At 43.8% G+C, this 25557-nt stretch overlaps 1 protein-coding gene across 3 annotated transcripts; it reads left to right on the forward strand.

Moving 5' to 3' along the window:
• Positions 1–3982: 3982 nt before the first annotated feature.
• Positions 3983–25550, forward strand: LOC109528550 (uncharacterized). 3 transcript variants are annotated; one of them, XR_002170698.1, is made up of 4 exons: positions 16891–17134; positions 21688–23331; positions 23944–24485; positions 24617–25550. XR_002170698.1 is itself a non-coding variant. In XM_019891319.1 (3 exons), exons 2-3 carry the CDS (start codon positions 21844–21846, stop codon positions 24403–24405), a joined length of 1950 nt encoding a protein of 649 aa, XP_019746878.1. In that variant the 5' UTR covers positions 3983–4156; positions 21688–21843; the 3' UTR covers positions 24406–25550. The 3 variants fall into 3 exon arrangements, 2 of the variants coding, with proteins under 2 accessions (XP_019746878.1, XP_019746877.1); XM_019891319.1 differs by lacking the exon at positions 16891–17134 and adding an exon at positions 3983–4156 and having other exon boundaries at positions 23944–25550; XM_019891318.1 differs by having other exon boundaries at positions 23944–25550.
• The last annotated feature ends 7 nt before the right edge of the window (positions 25551–25557 follow it).

The following is a 25557-nucleotide window of genomic DNA, read 5'->3' on the forward strand; positions in this document are numbered from 1 at the left end:
TGTGTGTGTGTGTGTGTGTGTGTGTGTGTGTGTGTGTGTGTGTGTGTGTGTGTGTGTGTGTGTGTGTGTGTGTGTGTGTGCGTGCGCGCGTGCAACTTTTGTGGGAGAGAGCTTCTGTTGCATTTACATGGTCAGGTCCTTTCACCGTCTTATGCAATAGGATATTTTTCACTTTGCGAGTAACCCTGGCCCTTCCTCTGTTGCTTTCTCCAATCAGCCATTTTAGCAGTGCGCCATAAAAAATGCACGTTGCCCTGAGGAATGCCACAATGCTCCCAATGGGCTTTGCATGTAGTAGCGAGTGACTGCATGTGTGTGTGAGTGAGTGATGTACTGGATACTACTAGTTCTGCAAATACGCAGCCAAAAGATGAAACTAGAGAGGTGTGAGGCAAAAAAGGAAAGGACACTTTAGCTGAGGAGTAACTGACACAGGCTCAGTCACACACACACACACACACACACACACACACACACACACACACACACACACACACACACACACACACACACGCACACACACACACACACACACACACACACACACACACACACAAGCAGGTACCGTAACTCACACCGCGTACAATGGGATCCAACACATCAACTATTGCCTTTTCAGTGACAGCGACAATAATTATGGTAACATTGCTGAATGTCGACATGATCAGAGCGGCTTTGTTTATTTTTGTGGTTGTAGTTTGCAGAGGTGTAGAACTGCGCGGCATCATACTGAGAGGGATCACAAAGAGTTGTGAAATGATCTCTGTCACTGTTGAGTGTGTGTTCTGGCTGCTTCTTTCATATTTTGGCTCTCTAAGGTTTCTCACTTTGTCATTCTGTTTATACCAACAAGCAATACCCAATTCTTGGCTTGAAGGGAGGCAGCATTCTCACTAAGCATGTTTTTGACCTACTCCCCATTGTTTTTTTCTTGACGGCGAGTAGTTTTAATTGTCAGTGAGCGCCACGGGACTCAACGAGGAGTGCCGGTTTCTCCCGTCGTCTTTCTTACACCCCTGCCGTCATCATGTGCTTGTCAAGCCGTCGGTCTGCTCGTCTTTACTCTGCCTGTTTAACTCAGAGTCACAAAACTATTGTCAAAATAAATATGTCATCATTCTTATGGTGCTTTTTTTGGAATGCACTGGAACCTGTGCGGTTAAAGAGGCTTTGGAGCAATGTTTTTCGGTAGTTTCAACATTCTTAATGGTCATCCAACCTTCCCCCTATGCGGAATGGCAAACGGATGGATGGATGGTCATACAAAGGTTAACGCATGCAGGGAAGTGGCAACGATGTATTGTATTGCGTTGTATCAAGGTGCTATGTTGTAATTTCCATGACGTATGTCTGCCTTCAAAGATGTTTCTTCCGCTCTCCCAGTCCTCTCTCTCTCTGCCCTGTGATCCAGAAGTACCCTCCAGTGACCTTGAACATGTGACTCACCCAATTATGCTCATTGACATTGCTGTGCCTGAAATATGTCATTAAAATATTGGTCAAAATGTGACTTTTATATTGAATTCATTTGCTAAAATGGCAATTTAGTCAGCAAAGAGAGTCATTATGCTGTAGTATATTTGGCCTACCGAAAGCAAACCCCAACATTTGATTCCGCCAAAATCCCAAATGGCAATTTTGTGACTGTTGTGTCTTTGGAGACCATTCATTTTGCATTTAATTAAGAAATGTGCAGAAATGTGCAGACAGTGACGTTTTCCCACTTTGATTCACATCTCTGTGCGATTTGGGCGTTGTAGTGTGATTGCAGAAGTGAAAATGGGAGAGAAAGAAGGAGGGAGGAAATGATACTAAAACGTTTGTCCGCTGAGGTGCCGAATCATCACAAGCGTTCACATGCACGCATGTGAACGCTTGCGCGGGCGGGCGCGCGCGCGCACACACACACACACGCCCACACACACACACACACACACACACACACACACACACACAAAACATGTGATCTGTCGATGAGTGCTGTTGTCACACCCTCCTACTCTCTTGTTTGATCACAATCTCCTTGCTGCTTTCCAGTCCAACTCACTCAAGTCGAAGTTTTCACAAGATGATCCTTGTGAAAATATTGCTAGTCACGTGTGTTTGGTGAACATATGGGAATACAAGATAACTCTTGGTGACATGCTTTAAACTATACAGAGACAAGACCCCAATAATGTTTTCCATATCGAATAGTGCAGGACAGTGGTTCCCTAAAAGATGTAATGCTGCTGTGTATGTAATATGTCACATTTGCATTGTGTTTTGTGTATGTGCAGCAGGGAGTATTTCTTATTTTCTTCTTCTCAGGCTGCCTTGAGTCCAACAAATTTGTCTGCGTTATATCAACGCAATACTGAACTCGCTGACCAATAACATAAGAAGTGACTTGGTTAATCCGACAATATTAAAGCCAAGCAAAGCAGATCTGTGGTCGCCATGGCAATGGTATCGCTTTTCTTGTTTTAAGACATTTGTGATTTTCAGAAACGTTTGAAAATGTCGACTCACCACGCTATCATTTTCTACTTTGCATCTGGCCCTCTTGGGCAAAGAGAGCAACTGTCTGAAACTCGGTTTTGATGCAGGTGTCACAATTTTGAAGGGAAGATAATTTCCAAAACTATACTATATGTCTGATTGGTCATCGGTCATCGCTCAACACCCCACCGAGTTTAACCAAAACCATCCTTGTTGAGTAATACTGTTAACAGCAGTAATTCAACAACCTTTTTGAAGAATTGAAACCTGCAGTACTCTTTATTCAAAAACGTACCTTGCTGCAGCCTTCATCAAACAGGAGATGTTCTGTTTTTGTTTTGTTTTTTGTTTCACTAATTTAACGACTTGTTTCACTTTTTCACCAACATTAATATTTAGTTGGTCCCATTATAATATTCCATATATGCACCCTATGTTACTGCTTTCGACGGAAATGTGAGGAAAATATTGATAGATTTGTTCTGAATATTATAACATGGCACTTTGTATGAAAAGCCAAAATCTGTCACGTGTCACGTCTAATAGTAAGTCTAATTGAATTGGTCCAGGGGCTGCAATCTCTGTTAGCTAAACATATGACCTGACCTGACCTGACCTGGCCTGGACTGTCCACTCCCTTCCAGCACCGACCACAAAGGTCACAGACATTTGCTGATTATCTATCATCAATTAATTGGAACATTAGCCAAGGGATTTAATCACAGTACCTGAGGTAAAGTGCATATTAAAAATCCATCCCAATAATCTTTTTTTCATGTTTTGTAAAGAATCGCACATGCGCAATAGGGATGGGAAAGTTGGAAAGTAGATGACTTGTTGCCTCATTGCAATAGCTATTCTATTAGCCTGGCTGCACAATAAGTGCAGTTGATCTCTGTTTGACAGAGAAGAACATGATGCCACTAGGTGGGGCCCCGCAATTTGGCCCAAGAAAAAGAAGCGTGGCCTCTGTCATGACTGTGAAGGATCCTAAACTTGACATTGCACCTACTGCAACTCGTCAGTGCTTTCTCACATATCGTACAGTGTCCCCTGGTCTAAGGAGGCACACCTTTGCCTTCAGCCCTCTTGGCCTGGGATTGGCTGATGATGCTAAGAGGCTGAGGTGTTGCAACAAATAGCAAGAGCCACAGGGCCGGTTCATTCTGCATTCTGCTCAAGGGAGGTTAATGAGCCAAGCCACCGGGCTGTCCGCCAAACATGAGCGTCAATGCCAAAGCTTTCACAATGCGTCTGACTGTATTACCACTGAGCTCTGTCTAATTATACACTCCATTGCAGGTGGAGGGGGTAGGGAGTGGGGGGGGGGCAAGTGTCAGGAGCACTTGTAAAGCAATAAGGGAAGAGTGAGGTGAGGGGAGGGGTGGTGACATCAAGCGAGCTGGGGAGAGAGAATGCTCTGACAGGGAGATAGAAAGTGAGGGAGGGAGGGAGCGGGAGCGAGGGAGGGAGGGAGGGAGGGAGGGAGCAAAGAGGCGTTTAGAGAGTGAAAAGAAGGAGAGGCAGGGATAGGATGAATAGAGGAAAGGCTGAGCAGTAGCGAGGAAGAAGACACAAAGTGGATATTTCTATATGCCTTCTACGGCAGCCAACCTGGTCCAATGAGTGAACTCTCCAGTCGCAGCTACGCTCAGACGCTCAGACGCTTAGCAAGGTATGTCACCACACCACTTCCTCTTCTCTGTGTGTTTGTGAAGTATTGGGTGAGTGAAACTGTGTCAGGAACTTTGAATGAGACACACTGTTGTATGTAGACCGAGGCTGAAGTACGGTATGTGTAGTACGTGTCGCTGTCACAAACATCTCGAAATCTTGTTTTTTGCGTGTATGTGAGGGGATGAATGTTCGCCATTCACTCAAGTAATGGCACCTGTGTGCGTGCGTGCGTGCGTGCGTGTGTGTGTGTGTGTGTGTGTGTGTGTGTGTGTGTGTGTGTGTGTGTGTGTTGATGAATGTGTGCTATTCAGTCATGTAAGCCAGCACCTGCGTGAGTGCGTGCATGCATATGCATGCATGAGTGTGTGTGTGTGTGTGTGTGTGTGTGTGTGTGTGTGTGTGTGTGTGTGTGTGTAGGCGCGTGGTGGGGAATAACCGAGAGAGTGTGAACAAGCTGGTGAGTGTGACTGATCCAGAGAGAGCGAGTGAGTGAGAGAGGGAGGTGGAGGTGCATCACTCAGCCTGATCAGGACTTTCAGAATTAGAGCAGTGGTCTTAAATAGCCCCGGTTCAGAGATAGCAAGGGGCCCTGGAGGAGCTGTGTTTAAACTGGGAGAGCGCACAGGAGATTGGTCCGAGCGGGACAATTCGCAGCTCATTCAGGAGCAGTTGGGAAGGGAAAAAAAATAAAGTGCAGTTGCTACGTATGAGATCTTGTGCCAACATGTACAGGCACATAACATCCGTAAGAGGGCAAAGAACCGAGGAAGGGGTCTATTTCATACAATGTTACCCACACAATACATTGAACTTTAAATGATGGTGCATGGTCAAACAATAACATCTCTCCTTTTATTCGTCTTCTCCCGCATCATTCTTTTGGGCCTGTATGGTGTGTTTGTCTTTACTCAACAATCCAACTAATTCCTCACTACTGCATTCCCAAAAGTTCGGGTGACTATTTCTGCTGTGTGGATAGCCCTTGCGTTGTGTGCCGAAGAACGTTTAAGAGGTTCAACGTGGGGGGGTCGCTAATGCTCTTTCGTGTGGGTCTTGCAACATTTGGCCTCGCCAACTTGTTCTAATTATGAGCATTTTACCGAGGGTTGAAATATTTCTCGAGGTTCAGGATTTCTATGACTCCCGTTGTTAAAAAGTGTTTGTCTGGAGAATCAATACATGTGCGTAGGCTGAACGTTTGCTTTCTTCGATGTGTGACTCTCAAGGAAAAAAATGGGGTTGAGTGGCTGCTGGCCCTTTAAGAGGTCTATTTTTGCAGAGGCATACATGAAGCGGGAGGCCGCGGCACACGGATGGGCCTCACTCGTGTGACTCCACACCACACATCCCGGTGGACCGTCCGTAACCTTGTGACTAAGTGACTGCCACAGTGAGTGATAAAAGTCTAAACGTGCGCTCTCTCAGCACAAGCTCACACAGGATCATCAAAAGTCAGAGCTCCAGGTTTCGCATCTGACGAGGAGAGTCAAGCGGATCTCTCTGAACCCTAAAAGTGATAATGAGTGGGAGCCCAAGATTAAAAAGAAAACCAAAAAAAAGACACCCTCATGCACACTCGGCACTAGTGCGCCAACATTCCCACATATTTGTTTTGATATGCAGATAGCACTCAAAGAAATCTCAAACATCCCTGTGCCCCCTTCTTAAAAAACACATAATTCATCCTAGTTTACTTACACCCACACTCAACACAAAAAAAGAGCACGTCTCGGAATATTTCATACACTTGGAGGCGCATACAGTGCTTTACACCCACGTCCAAAAATACTTATACATCGTCGATATGTGAACTTAAAATAATCACCTCCTTATGCAATCTGCATGTTATATAATGCACGGCCTGTCATTATCACAGGGCTCCTTCACGCCCTGCTGTGCTTCTCCACCTACCTACCACATACACTCACACACGTACACACACACACACACACACACACACACACACACACACACACACACACACACACACACACACACACACGTACACTACACCGTGTGTTGACATACTCTACTCGAGCACTCTCACCCGCTTTGATAGTGTGCTCTCCTGCAGCCTGGCAGACGAATGAGACAGAAAGAAAGTGAAAAAAAGAGACGTAACATTGAGAAAATATGTGCAAATGTATCGTGCAGCTTGTTTTTGGGATTTACGCTAAAATGAAATAATTGTTTTCTCTTCTGAATTTTAGAAACCTCCTTTTATTTCCTTACTTCTAAATGTTTTGAAGGATTTTAAAGTTTCCTGTTAAATGTTGTCACTGTGCACTGTGCTAGTAATGGCGTGGTAAAAGCTTCTTTTGTCGGTCTCTGCTTTGCTTCTGAATGTCGTTAACTGTTGTGTTTATAAGTGCTTTTAGGCACTGTTTTTGTTTGTGTGAAGCACGGCGTGTTTCCATGCCTTTGAAATGTGCTGTAAAGCTGCCTTGCCTTGTGTTGCCGTACACTTATACATATAGGGGCGTTGAAGTCGTTCACTCCTACCTCAAGCTTTTTTCCGTTTGACATGTTAAGGTTAATGGCCCTCAATGTTACCAAGGACGTGGTGGCCATTGGGAATTTTGGGAGTTTCCCGAATGGCCGGTCCATTTACAGGCCAACCCCACCCGACCCCGTCTTTATATATATTTCGGCGCACATCGGCCATCCGTCCAACCCCCGTCGACGAAAAGGAATCGTCATCCGCAAGCCCCACCCTGTCGACGAATATTCCCAGGCCGAATTTTTTTTTCCGAGAATCTCCCAGATCGTTACTCAAAGTCACACCCTTGCCTTGATCACTTTAACTGTTGAAATAGAAAAAAAATGGTTCTGCCCATTCTTCCAAGTCGGATTCAAAAATTCAATTTCAGAGGTTAAATGAAGTGAGAAATGTGTTGTCACATTTGTTCCTTTGACAGGGGGATGGGGAGGTGTGATGCTGCATGGCCGCTGTTCCCCGATTGGCTGTCTTCTCAATGGAAGGTTTCAAACAAGTAGCTGGACTCCTTAAAGGTGCCAGATATGGCTATCCATCAGAGAAGATACAGACCGCTACTCAATGGTCTCTCAAGGCCTTGAAGCAAAGCTTTCTGTATGCATTGTGTAGCTCACTCTGTGCTGTTTCTCCGACCTTGGCTCCCTCACCCATATGGCACCATCAAGCAACTTGATTCCTCCTCCGCACCTCAATAAGGGTTCAGTGACCTTTCAACTCTGCCACCCACAGCTCACACCTACAGTAAGTCAGGACACACCATGTGCATGCCGCAACCTTGTGTGGTGTTTATACATCTGTTCCCCTGTATCGACATTCACGACACGATATTTTGCACACTATTGCTTTTGGTGTCACTGTACAGAATAAGTAACATCCGAGACATCATGTCGCTCCAATAGCGTCAATAAAATATTCTCTTGCCTTCGATACCCTTGAAATGCTTTTCAATTTCTTTCATATAACTTTTTCATGCCACTCGCTATAATACACCCGCAGCTAAATATTTTTTGACCGTTATCCAGTTGACACGCTCCTCTTTTCATTTGTGATCACCAGCACATTTGATCAAAAGGTTCAATAATAAGTCTCTAGTGAAAGTGGTTTGAAAAGAAAAATACAAAACAAAACAAAAAACGTGTCTGAGTTTATGTTCAGGGCTGTCTACTAAAGCTCAGTGGATGAATATGAGCAGTGACGAAGGCATTCCAGACAGCCTATGTGTAGACAGTCTAGACAGATTCTCTGTCAGTGAATGGCACTCAAAGCTAGCAACAAGAGACTTGCCCCTGGTCTGTCCATGGAGTTACCATCACTGTGCTTGCTTAGTGCGTGCTGACATTTTGCTGCTAGGACCAGAAAACTAACATAAGCCCACTTTGAATGACACTGTCCTGAGGACAGTGTGAATAAAAACACATATTTGGAATGGACACAGACAGCCACACACTTTTATAGAGACGCTTACACTATACAAGCTGTAGCCGTCACATTCTCAATCAACTTCCCTCCGGCTCATGTTAGCTTCTGATCTCAAAGTACGGTACTCATATCAGTACCTCGGAATTGTGTTAGTCATGTCAAAAGCTAGTGGAGAGGTGCTGGCTCAGAATGTGTGCTTTTAAAAATTGTAGAAAATGGAACCTAAAAAAAGTGATGCCACAAGCGCATCATCAAAATCACCATGATGGCAGTTTTTTTTTTTTTTTAGGGTGTGGGGTGGGGGGGCTGTCAATGCAAGCTCTTCAAAGCTGAATATAATAATGGTGCACAGAATCACGCTACAGCGGTGGAAAGTGCAAGAACAAAACTACCCTACACAGACATTGAAATGTCAATGAATAACAAGCCGGTGCGCCCACACACTGGAGGAAGATGTCAACCTCACAGGTTTGCATGTCAACCTCACAGGTTTGCAGAGTACTTGTTAACTGCCATGTGGACCTCTGCAAGAACCTGTGCATGTCCGCTACATGTTTGCCCATGTATAGTTATAGGGTCACTCAGAAACGCAGCAGCTATGGAGGATTCGCAGGTGTACCTTTTATTTATTTATTTTTCTGACTTCTGCGGGCTGGCTGAGCCCAGCGCAATTAGATGAGTCATATTTACCTGATACTGCATAAAAGCCATCTTAAAGAGTAATTGCGACCCCATTTATAATCTTGGGGCGACAAGTCTGCACCACCAGAAAGTGGGATTTCCTCTCCGAAGTACACTAAACCTGCCGTAAGCCGTACCCGTTTTGTTTAGGATTAACCAAGCTATACCTTACAAACTTCACTCTCTCCTCAGCACCACTAAAAAATGTCCCCACTTGCAACGGCACGCACATTCCCTGACCACTTTGGTCGGGAGACCTAAGTGATTATTTTGCGTCGCGTCTATTTTTGTGCTTGCAGTGTGCAGCGGTGTCGGACGACATTGCATCATATTGACTGAGTTTGAAAATATCTTGTATTGCTTAAAACGCCTATCTTTGGGATGGTCCACGAAACAGTGTTCCATGAATAATTCAGAACTGGATAGGAATTTGTAAGGGAAGACTTTATAGTTGTTTTAATTACAACAACAATAATAATAATAATAACAACAATAACAATAATAATAATTATAATCATCATTGTTGTGATAGTTTAAATCTAAATGGAGCCGCTTAAGCAATTCATACTTGGCTACACTGTGGCTACACATGGACACTTGTCGCAGTGACGCCAGTGAAGGTACAACACAAAATATGACTCCAATGATAGTTTTGAAGCGAATAGCACGTTCTGTTTGAATTTGTTTGCATTTTATTTTGCCACCACTTGCGGCTCCTGATATTTGCATCGAGGTGTTGCGAATGAATGACTATGTTTACATGCAGTCAATAACCCTTTTACAACCTGAGTATGGGCAAGGTTGGGGTTTTTCAAGGCCATGTAAACCCTCGCAAAAACCCGAATTTGTTGTTATTCGGGTCAGCCTGAATATTGTCATGTAAACGCAATCCGGTTACGTCCTTCGGATGGGGCACTGATTTGTGCTCCTGGCATGCTCTTGCTCTATCCGCAAAGAATCTTGTTCTTTGTAGGGCAAGAAGTGTGTGTCTGTGCGCCACCTTCGCTAGTAGTGAGCCTAACTTGAATACATTGATTGCAAATAAGACAGTGTGACACACATTTACGTTCGTGTAAGTCTGTATGTCTGCATCGGGTTATTTAAATGCTGGAGTAACTCTGTCTGCTCACGCATGTAGACAGGCTACTCCGAGTGTCTCACAAAGCGGAATTTTGACCTTTCGCCGAAAATTGATTGCATGTAACCGTAGTCGATGTGCCAATTAACATAGACTGTAGCTACATGACTCAGTAGTCTTGCTTGTGTCCCTGGGCACATGCAGATTAACGTGTGTGTGTGCGTGTGTTAATGTGTTTATAGTAACTCTTGAGCCGTAAGCCCATCCTCATTGTGCTTGAGCCGGCTACAGGCTGGGCTTCCTGTCAAAGAATGGGTCAAATTTATCTTGTCCCTCCGCTTTCATTTTCCGCTGTGTTACATTCAGCAACAAATTTCTGCTGCATCAGGCGTCCATCACAAGAGATCCTTTGCGTGTCCTCAAATGGGTTCAGATTTTCTGATACAGGACGAGCAAGAGAGCAATAGGATCGATTGCTCAGGAGTAAGTCAACTTTTGTGACTTTATGAGGCACCCCCCTCTTTCAAAATGTATGTAAGCTGACAGAAGAACTGGAACGGCATTGTTTTAATGTCTTTCATTACATTCATTTATATGTGCCCACATTTAAAAGATAAAATGAAGTCTTCATTTCATTTTCGATCATTACTGGCAAACAAATACAAGTTGCTCTGGTGATCCAAGATGTTGCAACAACCAATTCCCATATCAGGCAGCCAAAGAGTTGATAGACAGGTTTGTTACGCATCTGGAGGCTCCAAAAACACATGCGCTGGCATCTTTTATTGATTCTTCATCAGCATTCAATTGTACACAACTCCATATTCTTGCTAGCAGCCTCTCTGACCTAGCTGGTATTTTTGACAGCATCCTTGCTCGGTTGGTCGGGTGGCTGACAAGGAGGCCACCAAGAGTTTGTGTAAATAGCACCTTGTCTAAGTCTACACAGTATGCTGCAGGATCACCCACAAGGTTGTCACCGTTGTTATTTATATTTTATACTAATTGCTGTCGTAGCACATTTGAGTCATCATCTATAATAAAGTATGCTGATGATTCAGTCATCCTCAGTCTATTACAGGACCATGAGATGGGCCATGGTCCTGTCTTGAATTATTTTACCGATTGGTGTGCTAGGGGAGTTATTCTTCCAATGTAATGTCTATTCTTCCAATGTAATGTCGCCAAGACTTAAGACGTGCAGTTTGATTTCTGTTGAAATCCACCAATAGTGCCACCAACTAGTAGAAACAGTCACCCCATTTAAATGTTTAGGCACTATTCTGGACACCAAGCTGACTTTTGAGGCCAACACAATGTGTTGGTTGGGCAATCTCATAAAAACAGACTGGGAGGTGTGGTTAAGCAGTGCCGGAAGATCACTGGGGTTGATCTTATTGATCTCAGCCAGGTTTACCAGGTTAGATGTATTCGGGGGGCCAAGGCCATCCTGGCAGACCCCCAGCACCCTCTTTTACAGAGTTTCGGCAACTGCCATCAGGAAGGAGATGGACCTTTTCTAGGAAGGCAAAGTCCAATAGATACCTAAGATTATTTGTAGCAGCAGCTGTTAAGCTCTGAAATCAGATATGAGATTGCGCTTCATGTACCATGATGACATTATGTGTTCTTGCTTTCCATGTATTCATGAAACTTGACTATTTTATTGTTTTGTTTTTTTCCGTTTGATTGTGTTGCATACAAAATTGCCGAACGGGGACGCTTCTTTTTGATTCTATTCTATTCTATTCCAACCCTGGGCCAAAATAGCGGCCTTTCACAACCCGGCCAACTGGGAATTCTCACTGATCTCCAGATGGGCCACTCTGGGCCTGCTGCAATGCATTCCACGCAAGCTACTGCTCTGCCCCGTACTGGCAACTTATCCAGCGACTCAAAACAATCTCTGATCGTTAACCAGTCTGTTGATCATAAAACAGTGTCTGACTGGCTGCCTCTTTGGACTGGTGCGGATCATTCAGTCCTGCAGAACTTGTTCCATTGCAGCAGTACTTCTACAAAGACTCTTTGTCCCACTTTGTACTCTTTAGCTGAGTTTGTTTACAACCGGTTTGCTGTCAGCTGTGACTTGGCGTGTCACACTGTATGCTGCAGGCTGGAACACTGATTTCAAATGACTTCACCTTGCTCCTCCTTGCGTCTTTAATTCAGTATTAAAATTCATTTTAAGTCACTCCGCTCTTCTTTCCTTCCAGTAGAAACAGTTTGACTTGACATGAAAGGCTCTCGTTTCATGACTGGCATAAATCGTGTGCGGAGCGTGGTGTAACTCTCTTAGGAGGTTGGTTCAACCCGATGCTAGTAATTTGGCAGATAAGTAGGAACTGGTGGACCTGTGAGAGGAAGGACTGCGCCGCTGTGAGTGTATGTTTTTTCCCCCCAGATTCTGTGGCGCCCCCTGCAGGGAACGGCACCTTTATAATTGGCCTATATCACTCAATGTACAAGATGGCCTGTGAGTGACTGATTACTAGTATAGGGTGTTAGTCTGCCTTTTGCCTGCAGTCAGCTGAGATAGCCTCTAGCTTCGTGTAATCCTTTCCAGACATCATTCTGAGCTGCAAAGTCATTGGACAAAAAAAATGGAAAGGAAGTTAAAAATTTGTGAACCATTTTTAATATCTTTTTTTTTTTTTTTAACTAAGCCTCTCATCCTCTCAAATTCAACACCTATTGGTCCATATAACCGATAGAAAATAAGTGCATAGCACAAGTGTTAAACTTTAAAAATTATGTGTGAAGCACTGAGCACATATTCTGACCAGAAAGTGGAATTTAAAATACTAATAATGTTGCACAAAAATTAGTCTCTGAAAACTATGAATAAAATGTACAACAATTTAAATATAAATCAAACATATTTAAATGACACAAAGCATACAGCCCATTTAAACTTTTGCTTAACCCCATACAGTACTTCATTTAAAAAATGTTCATGTGTAGTTCAGTTTTTACTTTTCAGAAACAGTCAATTTTATAAGTACCGTTTTGAGGTATTTAATGTTGGTAAATGTAGAAAAGGGCCAAAAACGTCACTGTGTGTTAATGCTGCTTGTTATGATGGAAACCAAAGTACTTTTTGAGGTGGTACTTGGAGGAAAACGTTTGAGAACCACTGGGCTACATTCAACGTGTAGCAGATGTAGTCATGTTAACAATGCTTGTAGGAAGCAGTGTGCAAGGTGTTTTGCCTCTTGCAGGCTGCTTTGCTCAACACCTGCTGCTTGTGTGACAATTTATTTTTGGATAAACTTGTATATATATAAAAAAAAAATGTAATGATGAACAGGGTGAGTGTTTAATGGGAAAGATAAAATCGTCCTCTGCTATTTAAGCATCATTTTTAACCAACACATGGAATAATTAGATTCCTCAGTCAAATTAAATAGAACATACCATCAATCAAATGACTAATCATATTTCCACTGAGTGGCATAGAAGTGACGCACAGTCAGAGTGAAAGAGGAAAAGAGGTGCTCATCGAAGGTTATCTACTATTTTACTGTATAGAGTGCTTGACAAATTGATTAAACCATGACCCAATGAAACATTTGTGCTCCAGCATTGCTAATTAAAAAAGTTTCTATGCGGCATGAGTAACTTACGCCATTAGCCAAAAGGCGCCATTAATGCAAAAATGTACATGCGGGTTTTGGAGCAACATATTCTGCCGTGCGTCTTCCAAATAATGCCTTTTTCAGGATGTCCCGGCGTTTTTCAGCAATGCCAAGCCACATTCTGCATGTTACAACAGCCTGGCTTTGTAGTAAAAGAGTGGGAATACAGTACTTGAATGACTTGCTAGCTGTCCAGTCCTGCCTTCTATTGAAATTGTGTGGCTCATTGTAAGGCACAAAATACAACAATGGAGACCACAGACTGTTGTGCAACTGAAGCTGTACATCAAGCAAGAAGGACAAAGAATTCCACTTACCAAGCCTCAACAATTAGTGTCTTTTCTGAGTTTCCAAATGCTTATTGAGTGCTGTTAAAAGAAAAGGTGACATAACACAGTGGTTAACAAGCCTCGGATCCAGCTTTTTTTGGAACCTATTGCAAGCATTTAATTAAAAATGAGTGAACATTTGCTTTACTGGGTTAAAGGAAAGAGGCTCACTCCATTAAACACTAAAATGTACAGCAACAAACCCACACAATGAACACAATAAATTGCAGAGCAGCCACCTATGGGCAGCCCACACAGACTCATAGTACATTAGCTTCAAGCAGCAATCAGTCAGAAAAATAAAAGTAATGCTCACCATAAATGTCAGACGAGACGGTTGCCACCCAATAGTGAAAACTTATCATCTTGGCCTTAAGAGCTGAGATGTTTCCAGTGCTCCTCGACTGTCATTCCACGCTGTTCGAATGCACTTAAACTGTCTGCAAGTTCCATTGGATCACGATAGCGTACATTTCTTTGCTGTGTTAAATTCACACGACTAATTTATGATGAATATGTCCTTCTCCAAAATGATTTCACAAGCTTTGCTGTTTTCCGTTTAGTTATCCATTTTCACTGTTGGGTTTATTGTACTTACTTGATTGTTTCTGACTTTGAGCATTCAATGAACTACACAGCTGTCACCGACTGAGTTTAATTTTAATGAGCCACAGCAGCCATGCCAATGCACTTGTCTTGACTCAGTCACAGAGAAAAATCATTGAAAGCTCTCCCGCGGCACTCCCGTTGGCGTGTTTATCGTGCCAAACTAAATGTGTCAAAAGAGGCAATTTGTGGAGGACAAAGGATGCAAATTTCAATGAAAAGCTTCAGAGGAAGAGCAAAAGTGTATTTGCGTTATGACTGTCAAGTTATGTGGTTCTTTTTGAGTCACGAGCAGCAGAGAAAGGCAAAAGTGTGTAGGATGAACCCAACGAAAAACAAAGTACATTGCGGCGTCTCATCAAAGAGTCCCTCTTGATTTAAGTGGTGCAACGTTTTTCTGTGTTGTATGTTGCACATACAGCACATTTGACAATTAAGTTGTACTTGACTTGACTTGAATGTAAGGTAAGATAAGATAAGATGAGATCTGCAACTAGTTCAAATGAGTGGCTGATCGCCAGCCACTAATTTTGCTGCGATTCCTGAAGGGAGGACTGGGAGAAAGACGGACAAGCTGTGCTAAGTGATAAATTATTCATCTACAGCTGCAAAACACCAAAGAGACGGGCTAAGAAAAATTAGCTTTAGATGTTATGGGTTACCACACTGCCCCTTGGAGGCCAAGATGTGCACAACAGTTATTTGTTGTATTTATTGATTTGTATTGCAATTAATTTCATCCAATCAAGTGTAGATGGTTAATAATTTATTTTCTAGCTGCTCTTTTAAGTCACGGGTGTTAAACTCAAGGCCTGGGGGCCAGATATGGCTCACCACATAATTTTATGTGGCCCACAAAAGCCAAATTTGTAAATTGACTTCATGTTTCTTGCTAAAATACCAGAATTGCAAATTGTCGTGACTTTTAAAAATCTTGAGATATTTTAAGCCTTTTTTGTTTCCAATCTCCCTTTAAAATAAATGTAATATTTGAACAGTTTTTATTGATGCTTTCACCAGTTTTGTTGTGTGTATGTAATATGAAGCGATCCATCTATGCATCCATCCATTTACCGCCGCTTATCCAGGGTTGGGTCGCGGGGGCAGCAGCTTTATTAGGGAAACCCAGACTTCCCTCGCCCCAGCCACTTCTTCTAGCTCTTCCCGGCGGATCCTGAGGCGTTCCCTGGCCAGCTGGGTGACATAATATGAGGCGATCTTACATTTTATTTGCTATCACAACCATAATGGCCTTCCAAAGAAAGCGACAATGTGGGCCCTGACAAAAATGAGTTTGACACCCCTTTTTTAAGTCATTGTTCAGTTATATTTCAAATTTAGTTTTGGTAGTTGAATTAGTAAAGTTTTGAAATCAATGAATCATTATGTTGATCACCAAAATTTCAAGATCAGTCAAAATAATCGCCAAGCCATCATAGAATGCTGAACATTGAATACAATTACATGGGTGAAAATGAATATGTCAAGCAGATTGTTGATTGTTTTGTGGTTAAGGACTTTTGTTTCTTTGCTTTGGACTGCGAAACTCCTTTTTCCAAAATTTCAGAGAGGCCTCTTAGCCTCATTTGGTATGACACTGCTTCGAAAGAGGTTTGCTAATCAAGCTTTGTGATAGGGAGATGATCGCCGAAAAGTACACATCACGTATAGCTGCACATGGTACAAACGTGGTACAGCTGATTTGATTGTCTTGCATCATTTCAACTACTTTCTTTTTGAATAAGCCTTATTAGATATTAGAAGTCACGAGACTGTGCTCGTGGGACTGGGTCTGGCCCGGGCCCAATTCCTGGTGAACGTCTCAATTACTCAAAGCTACCATGACATGATGAAACACAAAATTAAAAGAAAGCTCTTTGTGCTGTACAGTGTGTATTTCACTTCATTTGGAATGAATAAAATATTTTGGCATAATTATATTGGGTTGGGCTGTTTTGTATCATAATTGGAGTGACTTCTATCTTATTGTATTGTATCTGAATAGCCTTACACACTGTGAATGTATTATGCGATTGCAGTGTGTTGAGATACATATCATATCAGCCTCAGTGATAGAGATGCACATCCCTAATAAATCAGTGTGCAAAAGTAATGAATGGATTGAGAGATGACCTCTCAGGGTGATGGTTTTGAATCTCGAGCGTCGAAAATGGTTGGATGGGATCCATGCAGTAAATGTACCCGACATTGTGGACATGCAGTATCAAGTGCAGAGTCCTCAGCTGTTTGCGTCTGCCTGTGTGTATTTGTGTGTGTTTGTATCCCTCAGAGTGATTAAAGCAAGTGGGCGGCAGTAGCAACTGGTCTGCCTGTGTGGCTCGGCATAGCAGACATGTTTCTCACTGCTAGATATTACTCATTTCCTCAGTCGTTTGCACACACAAAAACACACCCGCACGCGCGCGCACACACACACACACACACACACGCGCACACACACACACACACACACACACACACACACGCGCACACACACGCACACACACTTGACACACAGCAGAGACGAATAGGGCTCTCAGTTATTTCCCTTGATTTTGCTGGCTCGACTATATCATTTCACGCACAGCAACACTGGGTGTGTTGCTGCTGCAGATGTTGACAAGTGTCAGTGTGGCAGAGTAAGGAGCTGAAGAGTGGGTTGAACCCACGGGACGTTTGGGATATGAATGGCACGCTACGCTGGGATATCTGCTCAGCTTGCACTAAGGTCAGTCTCTCGTCACAGCTCCATCCAGCCGGCTCCCTGCGCCCACATCAAATTTGCGCTCACCAAGGACAGCTGATTGACAGCCGCACAGAGGCATGCTTTTGTGCCAAAAAGGCGGGATGATGTGGCGCCATTGAATACAAATCTTTAATCCTCAATCTAAAATATTCTCGGATTGGACTGCAAATTGTATCCAGACATATTTCTTCCAATTAAGCAATATTTATCCAAATTTAAAAAAGAAAAAAAAACCTCTTAAAATGAATTGCACTGATGTTTACCAAAGAAATCAAAGTGTGATGTGAAAGAGTGCCTGACATTGCTATGATCAGCGAGGTTTGGTATAGTTTAACACTCCCACAGCAAAATGACGGCACCGAAAGAGCAGCTCTATATACATGTGTGCACAGTGTAGGAGTCTTCTTTCAGAAGACATTTCACAGCAAACTCCTCCACATGCACAATACTCCTTCTTTGTTTTCTCATACTGGTTGGCAGGGTTCAAACAGGTTTATTTGCTGAAACATGTTTTTTTTTTTTTTTTTAAATGGGGTTATGAAAAGGACAAGGATATTCGTTTCTGGAGAAAAAAAATGCAGATTAATAGTTTAGCTCGAGTGAGTTAGTTAGTTTAAGGAATGCGGGTGAACCTGAAAGTGCTTCAGGTGTACAAAAGAATACTTTCAGAGAAAATTATAGATGGTTAATATTCATTAAATTTAACGGTTTAGCATTTCGGGGTACATTTTCAAACATGGTAGTGTTGTTTTGTCTATTTTTCCTTCATGTCCAAACATGTTCGAAAGCGTTTGGTAGACCAGCCACCAGTCAATCGCTGGACACGTACTACAGTACCAGTCAAAAGTTTGGAAATGCCTTCGAATTCAAATGGTCTCAAACACATGACGCAGTCAAGAAATTCTAAGTGATTAACTCTTGATAATGCACAGTTGTGAATAAAAGTCATTCATATGTGAATAAGAGTCGTTGATAAAGCCTCATTCACATCATAAAGCTGACTGAGAAAATACCAAGATGTGCAAAGCTCTTATCTGGGCAAAAGGTGCCTACTTTGAAGAATCTAATTCTAAAACATTTTATCATTAAATAAATCAAGAATCTTTCTGAATGTCGATGTCTTAAGTATTCATTTGCAATTCAGAATTTTTTTTTTTTAAATAATGAAAAAATACTGAATGAAAGGGCGTTTCCAAACACTTGACAGGTATTCTAAGTGTATAGATACAGACAACCATTCCCATTAACATTCAAAACGCGGGAACTGCGCACTGACATATATTTGATTGCATGGCATTTACCTCTGTCATATGTCAGATACATATGATTCTCTACTTTATCCGTTATTTTTAGTAGGGATGGGCGAGTACCAAGACTTATACTAAGGTAACGTCAATCGTGCAGAGGCTGATATTCGGCAATGGTGAGTCCCTCCTCAAACAGTGAACAATGTACGCATACTGGTATCAGTCTGAAAAAAGCGGCATCAAAAATCCCTAATTTTTACCACAAAGGCCAAACTTATAGAAGGCCTTCATGGGCCACCAAATTAAAAATGAAAAATGTTTAAGTGATATTCTAGATTTTTGCTTCTGAAAGGATATTTTCTTCTAATTATTTTTGGTTTATAAGACATTTAGAGGGACTGTGAAAACATCTAAGAGTGTACAATGAAGTTATGGCATAAAATTATTTGTTAATATTACTTTGGCAGAAAATGTGTGCGCCCATGTGAGTGAGACACAGCATCTCACACCCACAGCAAACTGCCAACTTTTCAGCTTTCCACTCAGATGCATAAACAGCTTCCTTGTCTCCAAAACTTCATCTGTTTTTGGACCTCAAAACCTGTTGAGCAACAGTTTACCCGCCATTCTGTGGAGTATCCCTATCTCACCTCCCTAACCGACAAGATGTGCGAGCAGACGCAGTTGCCATGGTGACAGTATGGTGGATGGTGAGACGGCGGTACTGTAGGTTGTTGTCGGGTGAGTGTGGGGCCAAGAGGCAGTGTGGCATTCTCTCTGTGGGGGTGGGGGGAACAGCTGGGATGACAAGATGGCAAGGAACGGGCTCATTTTGATGCGTTTCGTTTCGAGGGACGGCCGGGTGGAAGAGAATTAGTGGAGCTCCCCCGCACTTTTTGCTGAATGAAAAAAGACGGCGAAGTCTGAGACACATTGGAGGATGCTAACGCACACAAAAAACCGAAACAAATAAACACACACATTCTCCCATATCCCGAGCAACATGGCATGCAGTCACACAGTCGCCTCTTTCGACAAATATTTAGTTGGCATACACAGCTCCTCACTATTCACAACAACTGGTGCTGTCTCTGTCAGCTTTTGGGTGGGTGGTGACCAGCTTTGACTGTCACTGGGGGAGCAAGCAGTGCCGGCTGTGGGAGTAGTTGTGTGTCTGTTGCTGTCTGTGTGTGTGAAAGCGAAGAGCCGGAGGGGTGAATTTTGGGAGGGTGGTGTGGTGCCTATAGTACACTTCCTGAGTCTGCCAGCGGGTGTCATAGGGGTGGTATATGAAAATAATATCAAAACACATCTCCATATTGCAACCAAAGATAAAGAGATGAAAACTCCAGCTGTGTGTGTGTGTGTGTGTGTGTGTGTGTGTGTGTGTGTGTGTGTGTGTGTGTGTGTGTGTGTGTTTGTACGTGCATGCAGGAATGCACCTGCTTCATTAGCTTTCAGGAGTATTTTTAGCCAACATGTGGGAGTGATGTGTTTGAATGAAATGAGTAAGTTGGATAGTTTCAGTCCCACCACACTGCACTCAGGTAATGACTAATTAGCCATGACTTTCAAAAGTAAGAGTTCTGACCTTTTTAAATTTGGCAACATCTGACAGGAAGCCCATCTTCACATATCCACGATTTATAGGGGTGTTCACACGGCAACTTTTACTCCGGTGTAGCACCAAGGCTGCCCCCCGAGAGCGTTCACACGTACAAAGTTACACCGGTGTAGCCCCTGAAAACAGCTTAAATCGGAGCAAATTTAACCCTGCTCAGGAGGTGGTTTAAAAATTTACTCCGGAGTAAATGCTAGTTTGCGAGGCAGCACCGATATAAAATGGGACGTGTGAACGCTACAGGGGTAGACTCGCTACGCATGAGAAGAGTTGATTACATACAGGTTTTGAATGCGTTGCTTTCGTGCTCTGATGTACTTCCGTCATCTTTCGTTTCTCTCTTCTCTCATCCTTTTACGGTGTCTAATAGACCACAGCGTTGATTTGTCCGGAGAAGTATAAACCATGGTTTTTCGATATGTCACAAAGAAGGCAGGGAAAAGGAAGTACACTTTACGAATGCGCATGTTTTATTTCCATCTTATAACTATCGTATTGCACGGCCGCAGAAACTGCCATGTGAACGCAAGTGGGGCTGCACCGGGGTTAACACGCTTCTCTTTAGTAAGCAGCTTTTTACGCGTGAACGCTCCACAAAATTTACACCGGTGTAAGACATATCGCAACAAAATACGTCGGTGCAGCACCGATGCAAATGTGTGCCGTGTGAACACCCCTATTGACCTCCCAAGGTGGGTAGCAACGTGATGTATTTACTGTATTAAAGAATGATTTGGGATGAATTGTACTTGTGCGAGTAGTTTTAATGCAAGCTACTTTTTACCGCTATGACTCTGTTACAGTGAGCTACGTTCCAAAAGCTTCTTTTGATTTTATCCCTTATTACTTGTGCGATGTATTTGTTTTGGTTAGTCAGAGAGACTTCTGCCTCGGGCGCTGTCATGTGAATCTCTTTCAGCAAACCAACGTAACCGTGAGTGAAATTTGACTCCATTTCGTCGATCAAACGGAGCTCTGCAGTCGTATGAGCGCACATGAAGCCTCTGCTGCCCCTCCCACCGGCAAAGTTGTGAAAGTGACTCATTACATGAAACGAAGCATGGCAGAAACAACAGAGGAAACAAACAGCGTGCTCTGTACTCAGGAGAGACGCATCGGTCCCATCTGTTTACCTGACTGCGAAAAAGTACACTGACAAAACTTTTGGTTGAATTTACTCCATTTTACTTCATCAAGTGGCTGTACGAAATAAAATCTTCTGTACCCACGTTCGTTTTTTTTAAGTAGACTATCAAAATAAAATCATCAAGCTCCACATCCATTTTTAGGTAGACTACACATTGACTTAAAAAATGGATCAGGAGCAAAAAGATTTTATTTTGTGCAGCCACTTGACGAAATAAAATTGCAGTAAATTCAACACCGTTTTTTTTTCAGTGTCGGCAATGTCTGAATTTTGACATACCTATCTTATATTTTTGTTCATTTGACCTTCATAAAAGAAAAAAAAAATCGTGAATTTTTCACCAGTTACTCACTCCTCAAGTAGTTTTCCCACAGACTAGTCATTTAAGTCAGCAGTTGGAGGACAACTTTTCACTTTTACTGGAGTCAGATTATTCCAAAATCGTACTTCAGCACAATTGTTGGCTATTCGAGCGGCCTCCAGTGATCTCTGCCTATCTCACCCATGTCGTCCTCTGCAGGTGAGTGTCCTCAACTCTGCAAAATCCACAGTGATCAAACAGTGATGCTGTGCCACAGCCTTCCCCTCTGTGTGTCCCCTCCATTCTCCCGTGAGGCCCATGTGACCTAGCCTACGCCGACACGTAGGGGGCACCCACCGCCGCTGGAGCCCACCCATGAATCCCAGCCCTGACCGCGGCAAAGAGTGCCTCCCTCCCAAGAAGAGGGAGTCTCGGCAAGGGTCATCTGAACGCTACCTTCCGCCGCCCGATGAATTTAAGCCCCCTGTACCATTTCGGAGTAGGACTAACGCAGAGCGAGGGGAGAGCAGCAGGGAGGTCGTGGAAAGGCAGCGAGCTCTCGCTAGCCCAAACCCTAATTTCCTACACACTCCTCCAGCCCTACCTGCACCAGCACCACTGCCCCTGCCATGGCCCTTGAGCTACACTTCCTCTGTGTCCCTTCCACTCTTTCAAGGGCATGTTGTGGAAAGGAGGGGTTCCGCGTCTCCTGCATGGAGAGATGATCCCCTCTCAACACCACTGCCTCACCACTCCAGGTGGCTCCGAGCTGAAGGGCCCCTTTCCTCCCCGTCCTCCACTTGCTCGTTTAAGACTCCATTCCCAGCTGATTCGAGAGAGACGTGGTCTTATATTAACAGTAGCCGACGAGATTACAGTTCCTCTCTCTTCTCCCCGTCCTACCTGTTTGGCCATACCTCTCTCTACCCTCAAGAGCCAAGTTTAGTTGAAGCCAGGAACAGATACCTGGGCAAGAGGCCCAATGGACTGGATGGGCCGGGCAGCAGGACTGCCTCTGCCTCAAGGCATTTGCTCCCAGGTGATTACGGACATGATAGTATCAGAACTAGATTGGACCTGAGTCCACAAAGCTCCCATACTAACGGTGGCCGGAGACAGCAGGACGATCTGACACCTCATGCTCAGTCCGGGGGCCCAATTTTTTCAGACTCTCAGGCTCAGGAGGGCCACGAGCCACATTCCTCACTGCAGGACAGACATCGGCAAAGAATACCCACCAGCCCCCATCCGCTGGGACAAGACCCCAGGGCAGGTAGAGAGAGATTACCCGACACCGCGGGGGCCCCAGCAGCTGAAGCTCACCTCTACTACTCTTTGGGATCTGTCTGCCAGCCCAGCCCTCAGACCTCCCAGTCCTACCCACCCTACAGTCCCTCAGGAACACCACTGTATAACTTGCAAGCAGAGTCTGGCCTAAAGAAGCAGTGTCCAAGGAACTCCCCCAACTCACCACAGGGTCTACTGAACAGCCATGACGGGTCCCAAAAGGACCATGACAGAGACCAAGACAAAAACAGAGAACTGGCTCTGCATAGGAACAGGGAGCGAGACAAAGACAAAGAGAAGCACCTGAAATATAACAGGATTCATGTTCACACCTCAGCCCCTGCACCTCACCCACCACCCCCTGCGCTCCTACCTCACTTCAGCAAGGGGTCGCTCATTGAGCTGGCCAGCGGGCAGTTGAAACAGGTGGAGGAGCTGCAGACAGAGGACTTCTTGAGGAGTGCTGATACATCGCCAGAGTTCCATCTCAGCACCTGCACGGTGTTGCTCATTTCGCCCAGCAGTGCGCAGGGTGTCAGCCAACTGCAGGTCCACCTCACAGACCGCAACACTCAGGTAAGCAATCTCATCCAAAACAGACTTACACAAATTAGGTTGGCTTTGTAGGCTCGTGCTTTAGCCCTCCCAATCAAGATTCCCCTGTTCACCTGAAATCCTTTATTGCAGGGATGGGCAAGTAAAACCAAGAAATGCTTCAGAACGGTGATAAAACAAAAAATGCCTACGTTTCCCTGGAAAGACAGGGGACTTGGTGAAGAAAAATCGCGGAAAAAATGGGATAAATCCCAAATATGAAAAAATGGTGGGGGAAAAAAATTTGCAAATATGCAATTGCCGATTTACAAATATGCAGTAGTCGGTTGAAATTTTTAGTTGGAACATCACCACTCGATGGCAGACATGTCTTAGCTGAGCTTCCACTGGGTCTTAACACTCCCCTATATTACAACGTGACTAGGCCTAATATATATTTTTTGCAGATTTTGAATGACATACAGGACAAACATAGTACCTTGATAATATTAACATTTCGATTGAGTTGATTTTTGTGAAAACATTTCCAAAATGAGTTGTTGCACTTCATGTTGGTTTCTTGATCAGCAGCTTTATGCCGTCCTCGAATGGTCACTCTTACATGACAAAAACCCCACATTTGCTTTTCCGAAGGAGTTCCTGAAGGTCTTGGTGGAGTATCCGTTCTTCGTCCAGGACCAAGGCTGGTCTTCTTGCTGCCCTCGGAGAACAACTCAACTCTATGGCCTTCCCTGCCGCCAGCTTACAGAGGGGGATGTCTGCCTTGCTCTCACTCCAGCACCCAAGCAACTCCACAGGACACTTGTGCGTTCCTCCTGCAAGGTCCAACGCGCAGAACATCTTCCCAGGGCTGCGGCAGGAGGCTCGGGCAGCTCACACAGGGCGAAAATGCCACCTCCTCCTCCTCCTCCCCCTCTCCCCCAGCACTCGCCTCCTACCGGGCCTCCGCACATCCCGGCTGCAAAACCTCAGACTCGGGAGCTCGGGCGCTCTCGGAAAAGGCGCTGGTCGGCCCCTGATGTCCTTCCCTCGGCAGGTACTGATGAAAGCCTCCTGGATTTACCTCAAGGCTCCAAGCTGATGAAGTGGCAGTAGAAACTTGCACATGCACACGTTCACCAACAGTAAGCACATGTATACGCGCCATGTCTCTGTTGCTCCCACTAGGGTTGCAGGTATGGAAAAAAAGAACAATCAAAAATTACGGGTGTTCACACTGCCGCCCTCAGGCTTAAATATGTCTACCTGTGGCCCCCACCCCCCTTCCCTCTTCTACTCCCCTCTTTTGTTCTCCTTTCCTTGGCAGTGAAAGGAGCAGCCACTGAAAGATGTCTGGGTGGCTCCTTGCAGACACACTGAAGACATTAGTGAGACAATCAAGCACTCGTCTGTGTTCACTCTGTTTATGTAACGGTCGTCCCACACACATATTTACCGACAGTGTTGTCCTGCAGGGTATCAATTTTTCAATCAGTGTTATGAAAGTAAGCGCGATTCATTGCAGACACATATATATATATATATATATATATATGTGTGTGTGTGTGTGTGTGTGTGTGTGTGTGTGTGTGTGTGTGTGTGTGCACAAAAAAAGTTATCTTACATGTGTACAGTGAGTATGCTAAACAGACTTAATGCAACTTTGTCCAGATATGTTGTGTTCGACTTTTTCTTGCTTCTCAACGATTGTGTCCGCGTTGGTCTGGGCAGGCAAGATGAATGTAAGAGCGTGAACGACTCTTTGCCTTCTTCAGATCTTATCACCTTCAATGAGTTGTTTGTCAAGGCATTACTCTCCAATACGTTCTTAACATTATCTCTGACAAGAGGTGGGAGAACACTAATGAAAACTGCGTATGAGACAATCGTGCCCACATGGACAGATGTGTACCATAGTCTACACACTGTTTTTTTTTTCCATTAAAAGCTGAATAGTGGAAAGAGTGCAGTGAGATGGGAGAGTAATGGTGCTAATAACACGTTGGAACATGATGCTTTGTAGATATCCATGTCATTGTTACGTACTGTATGCAGTATGTCTGAAAGCAGGGAAAATGATGAAAGTATTTTAAACTCTGATACGGGTATCTCCTCTGATTCAGCACACTCTTTCACTTTAGTTTTTGTGACTAAACCATCCCTGTTAATTATTCCTTCTCAATGCCATAGCTACAAAATGTATATTTTTTAAAATTGTGTATCTGTTATATGATGTTCGCTAGAAATAAATGGGAAAAAAAGCTTCTT

Source organism: Hippocampus comes, unplaced genomic scaffold (assembly GCF_001891065.2).
Source record: "Hippocampus comes isolate QL1 unplaced genomic scaffold, H_comes_QL1_v1.1 scaffold174, whole genome shotgun sequence".
Taxonomy (NCBI): Eukaryota; Metazoa; Chordata; class Actinopteri; order Syngnathiformes; family Syngnathidae; genus Hippocampus; species Hippocampus comes.